The following is a 10995-nucleotide window of genomic DNA, read 5'->3' as shown; positions in this document are numbered from 1 at the left end:
CAGACAAATAAGACTATTGCTGTGTGTCCTCAGGTGGACAACTCCTCCCTCACAGGGGAGTCTGAGCCGCAGGGCCGCACGCCCGACTTCTCCAACTCAAACCCCCTGGAGACCAGGAACATCGCCTTCTACTCCACAAACTGTGTCGACGGTGGGCAAACACAACCAACAACAACAACAACAACAACAACACAGCCCTGTGCTTTACCCTGCAACACTATACTGTGCTATACTGTACTATACTACACTATACTTCACTATAGGCTACTATACTATACAGTACTATACTATACTGTAGTATGCAACTATTCTACTATTGTACTATACTACTGTACACTATACTGTACAATATTTCACTATACTTTATACTATACTATACTATACTCTACTTTATTACACCGCTCTTCACAATGCAAGTAGAACGCTCCATTGACTTGAATGGGATTTCCCTAGCGGTCATTATTTTCGACTAATGGACCTCTGAAAAAAATAATGACCGCTGTCAATGGCAACAGAGTTTGTGATTATAATTCAGGTCTTTCACTCCGCAACTACTGGAACAGCAAAAGCACACGATGAACGGTAACAAATAGGCTATAGCCTAGTAGGCTAAAGAGTCATATCGTAGGGAGTTTATTGTTTCGTTTCGGCAAGTAGCCGTGTAATAAGCAGGATAATGTATAGAACGCCGGTCATTATTGGGAAAATAAGTCCCTTCAAGACGGAACAAGAGCCCTCCGCTGTGCGTCGGGGTCTGGTTCGCCCTGTCGGGACTTATTTTCCTAATAATGACCGGCATTCTATACATTATCCCTTACGTACTATAGTATACTATACTATATACTATTATACTATACTTTACTGTACTATACTGTGCTACACTATCGGAGGCCAGGGTGACCTGTAGCTGATGTTTTATGTTCCCTTATTATCATGTCTACATGTTCTGTGTGTTTCTTATGTGTTGTAATATTTGTCATTACTACCTGAGTGTATTGTTTTGTTTTATTGTTGGTTTCGTTCTATACTGTGCTTCTCTGTTGACGGGTATTTGATTTTAGTTAGTATAGTTAGTTTTAGTGTGCTCTCCGATATGTTGGGTGTTTTTCCATTACACCACATCAGAGTAACTTTACGATACTTTGGCTGCACATACAGTACACTGTGAATGTTTAGTCTTTAAACCATGAGCTGACAGTGTCCAATCCTGACCTGCCTGTCCTTATGTGATCCCAGGCACTGCCAAAGGCGTGGTGATCAACACCGGTGACAGGACCGTCATCGGTCGCATCGCCACACTGGCCTCCAGCCTGGAGACGGGCAAGAGCCCCATCGCCGTGGAGATAGAACACTTCATCCAGATCATCACGGGTGTGGCGGTGTTCCTAGGCGTGACCTTCCTCGTGCTGGCCCTCGTGCTGGGCTACGGCTGGCTGGAGGCCGTCATCTTCCTCATTGGCATCATTGTGGCCAACGTGCCCGAGGGACTGCTCGCCACCGTCACGGTGAGTGTGTGTGTGTGTGTTTGTGTGTGTGTGTGTGTGTGTTGTGTGAAGTGATATTGTGTGTGTGTGTGTGTGTGTGTGTTGTGTGAAGTGATATTGTGAATACCTGGTGCATGCTACTGGTCCATGGGTTTGCATATGTATTGTACTGCATTCTTAATATTTGTGTCCCTGTACCATTTTCTTCATGTGGACATAAATAAATGGTTAAAATGTGTGTGTGTGTGTGTGTGTGTGTGTGTGTGTGTGTGTGTGTGTGTGTGTGTGTGTGTATCATCATCAAAGAGGCAGCACTGAACTAAACTAAATTACAGACACCTCTCCTTAGAATTTGATTCAAAATAATATTCCTGCTAGATCCATATACTGTCCGTTTCAGCATTTCTCTGTGTTCAACTTTGTTCTACTAACGCCATCTAGTGGATGTAAACCTGTATGACGGTGTATAAAATACAAGATGCCCCTGTTGACCGTTGAGTACCAGTAGCTTTTCAGTGGAGACAAGATTCATTTTCTGGGTTGTCTCAGGCTCTTGCCTTCTGATTTTCAGGAGCATTCAGTTCAGACTGTTCTTTTTCACGCCCCTCTGACCCACTCTACTGTACTCTAAATTCTACTCTATTCTACTCTACTCTACTCTATTTTATTCTACTCTACTCCACTCTATTCTACTGTACACTACTCTACTATACTCTATTCTACTGTAGCCTACTCTACTATAATCTATTCTACTTTACTGTACTCTACAATACAGTACCTTTCTCTACTGTAATTAGTTCTTTACCCTGATATGTTTAATGTTTTCTATGCTGAAGTGTACTATACTGTACTGTATCTCTATCGTCATGAATCATTTATCGTCTTTGCTTCTCTGTGTCTGACTCTATTTAGTACTACTATACTGTTGCACTATGTTATGTGATGTTATACTATGTTACCGTCACTTGTCTCAGGTGTGTCTGACGCTGACCGCCAAGCGCATGGCGAAGAACAACTGCCTGGTGAAGAACCTGGAGGCCGTGGAGACGCTCGGTTCCACCTCCACCATCTGCTCCGACAAGACCGGCACGCTGACCCAGAACCGCATGACCGTGGCCCACATGTGGTTCGACGCACAGATCCACAGCTCTGACACCACCGAGGACCAGAGCGGCGCCTCGTTCGACTGCTCCTCTGCCACCTGGCATGCCCTGGCACGCGTGGCAGGCCTCTGCAACCGGGCCGTCTTCCTGTCTGACCAGAGCGACGTGCCCGTTATGAAGGTGCAGGAATGACATAGAGAGTGGAGAGGGGTGGGGGGGGATAACTTAGACAAAACTAAATAAACCTACATCAACAGCTCGATAGACACTGGAGCACTGTAATTCAGTGTCTTCATGTACAAGTGCATGTAGAGTCACAAGTCTCAATATCTCGCCTGTTCTCATTCATCATAATACCTTATGAATGAGTGTGAGACTCTCGAGTCTCAATTATCTGGCCTTATCTAGCCATACTACCTGATCAATGAGTGTATGTGCTTTTGTTTGATTGTTTGTTTGTTTGTGTGTTTGTTTGTGTTGTCCAGAGAGGCACAGCTGGCGACGCGTCTGAGTCTGCCCTGCTGAAGTGCATTGAGCTTCACTGTGGCCCAGTGAGTGTGATGCGGGAGAGATTTCCCAAGATGGCAGAGATCCCCTTCAACTCCACCAACAAGTACCAGGTAATCAAGGCCCTCTGACACGCCTCTGACACATATCATGTAGTCATAACAGGGGTGTTTACAGTTTTTCTCAGTCGCTTTGGTGCTTTTCTCACATCACTATTAACATTTGCACAGAAGTTAGTGCAATTCTCAAAACAATTAGTGCAAACTGCAAAACCTAGTGGATGACCTGCAAAAGCACGTCACTTGCTCAAAATGGATAGTCCATTCCTCAAAAGCAGGTATTCATGTCAATGAAACTGTCAGTGTCATCAAAATGAGAAGTCTTGACACCATCGTTTATGAACAAGATAGTCAAATGGCTTTGTCATGTTTTCATTATGACAGTTCTCTCAGTGTTTTCCAATGCAAAAAAAGGTCAGAACTCGGTGACACTACCTGAACATGCTCAAGACAGCACTATACAGTACTTGTACAGCCATTTGAAAACTACAGTAAAGTTACACATTGCTGTAGTTAGGTGAGTAAGTGAGTACAAGACACTGAATGCATACATTTTTACTGTATGCTCTTTGCAATTCTACAGCACTGTGACAGAATTTGATAACTAGTTCAACAATTTTGTATGTAATGACTCAAGCAATGAAATGAAGACTATTAGTTTTATTGGGAATGACTATTCAGCATTCATAAGTATAGTTCATTTTGACTGACATGACATAAGCAAATGATAATGTTAAAAAACAGCAGATAATTGTATGAAAGCAACTGATACATGTCCAAAAGTATTTGCAATTTGTTCAGAGGAAGGAGAAATTGCTACTATGATGTGCACAAATTACTAAATGTTGTGGAGGTTGAACTAATAGTTATGAGAATTTTCATTCTGATCTGAAAAAAGCACCAAATCGACTGAGAAAAACTCTAATGCCAATTTTCATAAGATTTGATCATTAAAGCATCTTTCTTTGGAGGGGGCATTCCCTGGAGTCCTTGCAGAAATCTATAAAAATTAGGGTTGGGTTATAAGGATGTCCACCATTCTTTCGCAAAGTGATGGGAAGGTGGGTATGAACAGCCAGTCAGCATTGATGTTAGGAAAGACCCTTAACACTAGGCCATGATCAAACCTCAAGTGAGCAACTGAAATTCAAGAGGGTTACACCAGAGAGGGTTGAAGCAGAGCAAGAGGCGCAAATGTTCGACAACCTCCTAATTGCGTTGCTCTATCTTGGCTAGTAATCAAGGATCTTCGGTTACACGTGTTAGCCTATGGCTAACCAGCTCCTCTTTAGCTATAGGCAAACTTGTGTTCCAATCAATTAAGCTAAGCTAGGCTGATTGTGTTAGACTGGGAAACACAGAGAAGAGAAGGGTATGTATCCTCTTATCTAACTCAATAAATAAACAATAAATAACCCCTAACATAATCCCTAACTCATCTTAGTTGTTGTTGTTGTTGTTGTTGTTTCTATCAAGATTGCTGCTTGTAGAATTAAGAACAAAAACTTTGTCTGTTATAGCTCTCCATCCATGTCAATCCTGATACCTTGGAGTCAAAGCACCTGCTGGTCATGAAGGGAGCGCCAGAGAAGATTCTAGAACGCTGTTCCACCATCCTCATCGAGGGCAAAGAGCAGCGTCTCGACGAAGAGATGAGGGCCGCGTTCAACAACGCCTATATGGAGCTGGGAGGCAGGGGAGAGCGAGTGCTGGGTATGGAGCATCATGTATACAACAGACAGATCAGGTGTCTCATGGTCATGCAATCAGATTAAAATTTGTATGTGTGTGGGTGTGTGTGTGTGCATGCATGCAATGTGTGTGTGTGTGTGTGTTGTTGGTTTCTTCAAGGGTTTCTCACTCTTTCTCTCCCCCTCCCTCTCATACTCTCTCGATCTCTATCTACCTCTATCTACCTTTCTCATCATCGATCTCTCTCTCTCTCTCTCTTGCTCTCCAGAGCAGAAAAACATAGAAGCCACTGAACTGCACTCAGAACCAAAAAAAGTTAGCCTATATGGTCACGTCATGTTGTCATTTCTGTGCCTGGTTTCTGGTTACAGGTTTCTGTCATCTCCCCCTTCCTGACGGGCAGTTTCCCGAGGGCTTTAAGTTTGACACGGACGAGGTGAACTTCCCCACCGAGGGCCTGTGCTTCCTTGGCCTCATGTCCATGATCGACCCCCCGCGTGCTGCCGTGCCTGATGCCGTGCGCAAGTGCAGAACCGCTGGAATCAATGTATGATAAGTCTTTTGTTGTGAACCTTTAGTAACATACCAGACATTTATTTTGCTTTTACTTCAAACTGGGACATTACATTTGTCACAATATCACAATTGCAGGACTGCAGGAGTCAATGTACAATCAGTCCTTTTTTAAAGTTTTTTTTTTGGGGGGGGGTGCCTTTTGCATTTAATGAATAGGACAGTGTAAAGTGACAGAAAGTGCGTGGGAGAGAGAGAGAGAGGTGGGTGGGATTAGGAAATGACTGTGGATTTGATCCAAGGACCCTGTGGGCACTTGGACTTTAGTGAGATATAAATGCTATCGATCGAGCCACAATAAGTCATTTGTCATGAACTTTCGCTAAGATATCACACTGTTCTGTCCTCCAATGATGGGGATACACTAGCTTTTTGTTGACCAGACATTCATGTACTGACTGTGTTGCTGCCCAAGCACTACACGGGGCTCTAGACATGCTACTGCAGAACTCCAGGTTCATAAATAAAGCCGGTCTTGCATGGACATTTGGAGTCATGTACTGCCCCTATACTAACGCTCCTGTGTGCTACAGCGTTCATGTAAATATTTGCTGATGCATTACATTTTACTGATCTGTTCTCTCTTTATTTTGTATTCATGAGCATTATCTTGCTTCCATAAACTTTCTACAATGTCATACTTTTCCTACTATCATGCCAGGTCATCATGGTCACAGGTGACCACCCAATTACTGCAGGGGCCATAGCCAGGGCTGTGGGCATCATATCCGAGGGCAGTGAAACAGTGAAGGAAATGGCAGAACGACTGAACGTGCCTGTTAGCGAGATCAATCCACGGTACTCAGTGCTTGCTTGTAGATCATTAATAAGACTGTCCATCATTGAATTTAAATTCAGTAGATCTGTGTTTGTTGGCGTTTGTTGGATGGAGTCGTTAAGAGTTTGACATGACAGTTGGTTTTATGAACATTCTAAAGACTACCACCAACAGTTGCCAACTTTAGAATGTTGGAGTTTGTTGGTATTTGTTGGAGCAGTGTGCAAGCTCCTTATCACCACTGCCCATAATCACAACAAAGAATGGCCGTCTGTGTTCTCGTCCAGAGATGTGAAGGCCTGCGTGATCCACGGTGGGGAGCTGAAGGACATGACGTCCGAGCAGCTGGACGACATCCTGAGGAACCACACAGAGATTGTGTTTGCCAGAACCTCTCCGCAGCAGAAGCTCATCATCGTTGAAGGTTGTCAGCGGCAGGTAGCGATCTAAATACTGTATATAGTATGACCGTTATCATGGTGTGGTCACCTACTATGTAAGGACCACATATACACATCCCAAGTGCCCCTCTTAATTCTTGACACCTCCAACCCTTTGCATCTATTAGAACAAGGTGCATTAAATACAGTCATTTGGTTCATTTATTGGACTATTTTTTTGGAATAATGTATTTTTTCTACATACATTGAGTATAATATAAGGAATATATACAATTACATAATAGATACAAATATGAATATATTAAGTAAAATGAGATGTACATGCACACGTCTTAATATGAAACGGAAAAGAACCTTTTTCTGGTTTGCAGGGTGCTATTGTGGCAGTGACGGGTGACGGGGTCAATGACTCTCCAGCTCTGAAGAAGGCCGACATTGGCGTTGCCATGGGTATCGCTGGGTCTGACGTCTCCAAGCAGGCTGCTGACATGATCCTCTTGGATGATAACTTTGCCTCCATCGTCACAGGAGTCGAAGAGGGTACATAACTTCTTCTGTCATTGATTTTTAACTAGCTGGCTTCCCTTATCAAAAGAATAACTTAAGTGCTGACCATTCACCAAGGAGTATTTATACTATCCCATTACACATTTACACATTGTGTTTAGGGTTGAGAAAGGGGGATTATTTGTTGACCAAGGAAATACTTGTTTGACAAGTAAACTGTATCATTTATCATAATCACACATATACTAGCCTACACTGTGTAACACTTCATTTGAAGTTGAAGCAGGGATTGTGGTTAGTTTCTTTGGCCATTTCCTGCTAATCAAATGTATTTGAACCTACCATCAGGGCGTTTGATCTTTGATAACTTGAAGAAGTCCATCGCTTACACGCTGACCAGTAAAATCCCTGAGATGTCTCCGTTTCTCCTCTTCGTCATCGCTAACATCCCCCTGGCTCTTGGCACGGTCACCATCCTCTGTATCGACCTGGGCACTGACATGGTATGAAAGAGTGTTTGCTGCATGTATCCATAGATTGTCACCTCCACCCAAACATTAGAACGGGAAGATTGTACAATGGTGGACATAGGCCTACCAAGTGGGTATACTGCTTACATGTATAGAATAAACCGAACCAACTCTTGAATAAAATACATTAGTGGCTAAGTATGGCCATATTTGTGGTCATATTAACTGCTGTGTCTACTAATAGTGGAAACAACCTTTGACCTGACCGATTTTCTTATGCTATGCCTACTCTGGCTGCAAAACAAATCACTTATTGCCAGAATCTTGCTGCAATTTTGGTCTAATTTATTTTTATTGTAAGTATGTGGTACCACACTGTCTGTGCCCTTTGTCAGCCATTGAGCAAAGCTTAAAACACATATGGTTATGCTCCCAGGTTCCTGCCATCTCCCTGGCGTATGAGAAGGCGGAGAGCGACATCATGAAGAGACAACCCAGAGACCCTGTGGGGGACAAGCTGGTCAACGAGAGGCTGATTAGCGTAGCCTACGGTCAGATTGGTAAGGGTCGACTATGAGAGGCTGATTAGTGTAGCCTACGGTCAGATTGGTAAGGGTCAACTATGAGAGGCTGATTAGCGTAGCCTACGGTCAGATTGCTAAGGGTCGACTATGAGGCTGATTAGCATAGCTAATTGGTAAGGCAATTCTGCTTCCTGTTTGCTACCTTAATTGAAATTCAAGTATTTTATTGGAATTAAAGAGCCAGTTTCAATTAAATTCTGGAATTGTGCCCAATCCTGATTGGATGCAACAATAATCTTCTTCCCAGTCACTACGTTTGTTTTCCATTTCCATTGTTGTTCCAAGGAATGATCCAAGCAGTGGGAGGATTCTTCACCTACGTTGTGATCCTGGCTGAGAATGGCTTCCTGCCCATGGACCTCTTTGGAATTCGAGTCTCCTGGGAAGACAAGTACAACAACGAGCTCGAGGACAGTTATGGCCAGCAGTGGGTCAGTGTTGCAGATATGCACTAGCCCAGAGGTTCTCAAACTTTCTGGGGCTAAGGCACACCAAAGATCAAACCAAAACGTCAAGGCACACTGGCTTATGGTTACTTATTGTAAAGTATGTCACAACAGTGTTTCCCATACATTGACTTATTTGTGGCGGCCCACCACAATATCAACATTGACCACCACACAATGATTTTCCAGGTTGTACTAAATTGTGCTTAAATCTTGTTAGCATCATAACCACGCTGTGCTAATTTGTTAAAAACTGTTGCATTTAAGTTAACAAGTTGCAAACCAACCACCACAAATGGAATTCAATTCTGTGGGAAACACTGCACACACATATCTAGGCCCATAATGTTTCTCTATATAGTGTGTTCATGAACTGAGACCACAGTGATAGGCATAATATGTTCGCATGATGTTGATTGAGCTTTTTAATCAAGAAGCCGATGCATCTAAAAATAGCTCTATCGCTCGTTGGGCCCAAATTTTCTAGCAGCGCCCCTGGCCTCACGGCACAACAGTTGAGAACCACAGCACTAGCATATGTGGCAGATCCATTTCATTCATTTAATAGCTATCAAATATATGACATATCATTGCATCTCCCATATTTATGATGTCTTGATTTGTTCTATGTGGTATTTATACAATATATGACTAATACAGTAAAAGGAGTCCAGTTTACCGTACTTGCTCCACTGTATATGTACCCTAGTACCCTAACATAGACCTACTGTACAGTATGGGACATTCCAACAGTTTTCATATAGCTGTCAGACATTGTGTATGCATGTGCGTGTGTGTGTGTGTGTGTGTGTGTGTGTGTGTGTGTGTGTGTGTGTGTGAATGTGTGTGTTTGTGTGTGCTGGTGAGAAAGAAAGAGAGTGAGTGTGTGTGTATGAGAGATCTCAGTCTCATGCCGTCTTACCTCCCTCATTGTCTGGATCCTCTTGTAGACATACGAGAGCAGAAAGATTGTGGAGTACACGTGCCACACAGCGTTTTTCGTGAGCATCGTCATCGTGCAGTGGACTGACCTCATCATCTGTAAGACACGGAGATTGTCCCTCGCTCATCAAGGAATGTTCTCGTAAGCGATACATCCAACACACTCTCAAGCACTCAAGCCTTTAAACAAAGCAGCAACTTTAGAAACTGGTTAGATGGTCTAAAGATGTTTTCATTGGTTACATGTAGATGGTCTAAAGTTGTTTTCCTTGGTTAGAATCTAGATGGTCTGAAGATGTTTTCAGCTGCCATTTATGTTTAAGATTTGTCAGTATGGAGTCACACCTATTTGCTTACAACACAACACAACACAACACAACACAACACAACCTAAATGTATGTCAGATTATATTTATTTTTCATAGTATCTAAAGACTTGTTGCCATGGTTTACTCTCACCATCTCCTTTAACCCTTCACACACACAGGAATAAAGTCCTCATTTTCGGCCTGTGCGAGGAGACAGCTCTGGCCGCCTTTCTCTCCTACTGTCCAGGCATGGATGTTGCCCTGAGGATGTACCCTCTCAAGTGAGTATATGGCTGAATAGATATATAAATACTATACTGTACTAATTCTATTATTATTTACCCCAATATAGTACACTGCGATGAAACACTTGAAATTTAAAATGACATTTAAACCTTGCTTTGTTGTTGTTTCAGACCATTGTGGTGGTTCTGTGCTATGCCCTATTCACTGCTCATCTTCATCTATGATGAAGTGAGGAAATATATCTTGCGGAGAAACCCAGGAGGTGAGTATCTCTCTCTCTCTCTCTCTCTCTCTCTCTCTCTCTCTCGCACGCACACACTCACACACACATGCGCACAAACACATGCGGTCACATACACACACACACACACACACACACACACACACACACACCCTTCCATCTTCTCTGTGTGTGTGTGTGTGTGTATTACTGTCCCATAATGTACAGAGAATGAGCTTGTGGAAAATAAAAATACAGGTTATGGCATTAGGTCTTTATCATGGACTGTATTATGAATAGTAAGCTAACTAAGATACTGTTTGCCTCTTTTTCAGGCTGGGTGGAGAAGGAAACATATTATTAAAGATCAAAAGACGGACTCCAACAGTTTATTACACCCCTAAACTTATAAATCTCCACTCTGTTTCTCTACTCTGTATACATTCACAGGTTTCTTCACAATAAAGTATCCTCATGGCCTTAAAATGGCTTAAGCATAACTTTACACCTCCTTCCTCTTTTCTGTCTGAATTGTCCCACCCCCATGAAGGTCATAAAGGACTGGATGAATTTGCATATTGAGGCTGTTATTGGCCAAGATCCAACGCAGAAATCCTCTGCAATGTCACTTATTGCCTATTTTGCTCATGATAGGCTATGCCTAGTAAAAACATA

The 10995-nt window shown here is 42.8% G+C and overlaps 1 protein-coding gene across 2 annotated transcripts in view; it reads left to right on the top strand.

Moving 5' to 3' along the window:
* The window catches only part of LOC121718042 (sodium/potassium-transporting ATPase subunit alpha-1-like), a 14853-nt gene extending 4033 nt beyond the window's left edge, over positions 1 to 10820 (top strand). The window contains exons 7-22 of one of the 2 annotated variants that reach the window (XM_042102831.1): positions 34 to 151; positions 1237 to 1505; positions 2459 to 2767; positions 3073 to 3207; positions 4674 to 4866; positions 5217 to 5392; positions 6080 to 6216; positions 6484 to 6634; positions 6969 to 7137; positions 7453 to 7607; positions 8011 to 8134; positions 8444 to 8589; positions 9555 to 9688; positions 10034 to 10135; positions 10271 to 10362; positions 10656 to 10820. In XM_042102831.1, the coding sequence (XP_041958765.1) occupies positions 34 to 151; positions 1237 to 1505; positions 2459 to 2767; positions 3073 to 3207; positions 4674 to 4866; positions 5217 to 5392; positions 6080 to 6216; positions 6484 to 6634; positions 6969 to 7137; positions 7453 to 7607; positions 8011 to 8134; positions 8444 to 8589; positions 9555 to 9688; positions 10034 to 10135; positions 10271 to 10362; positions 10656 to 10684 (2439 nt within the window). In that variant the 3' untranslated portion in view covers positions 10685 to 10820. Of the gene's footprint in view, positions 1 to 33; positions 152 to 1236; positions 1506 to 2458; positions 2768 to 3072; positions 3208 to 4673; positions 4867 to 5216; positions 5393 to 6079; positions 6217 to 6483; positions 6635 to 6968; positions 7138 to 7452; positions 7608 to 8010; positions 8135 to 8164; positions 8184 to 8443; positions 8590 to 9554; positions 9689 to 10033; positions 10136 to 10270; positions 10363 to 10655 lie in introns of those variants that run through there. The other variant, XM_042102832.1, reaches the window with a different exon arrangement.
* Positions 10821 to 10995: the final 175 nt, after the last annotated feature.

The sequence above is a fragment of the Alosa sapidissima genome, chromosome 9, assembly GCF_018492685.1.
Source record: "Alosa sapidissima isolate fAloSap1 chromosome 9, fAloSap1.pri, whole genome shotgun sequence".
NCBI lineage: Eukaryota > Metazoa > Chordata > Actinopteri > Clupeiformes > Clupeidae > Alosa > Alosa sapidissima.
The sequence above is the reverse complement of the archived record's forward strand: the minus strand, read 5'-3'. Positions and strand labels throughout refer to the sequence as shown.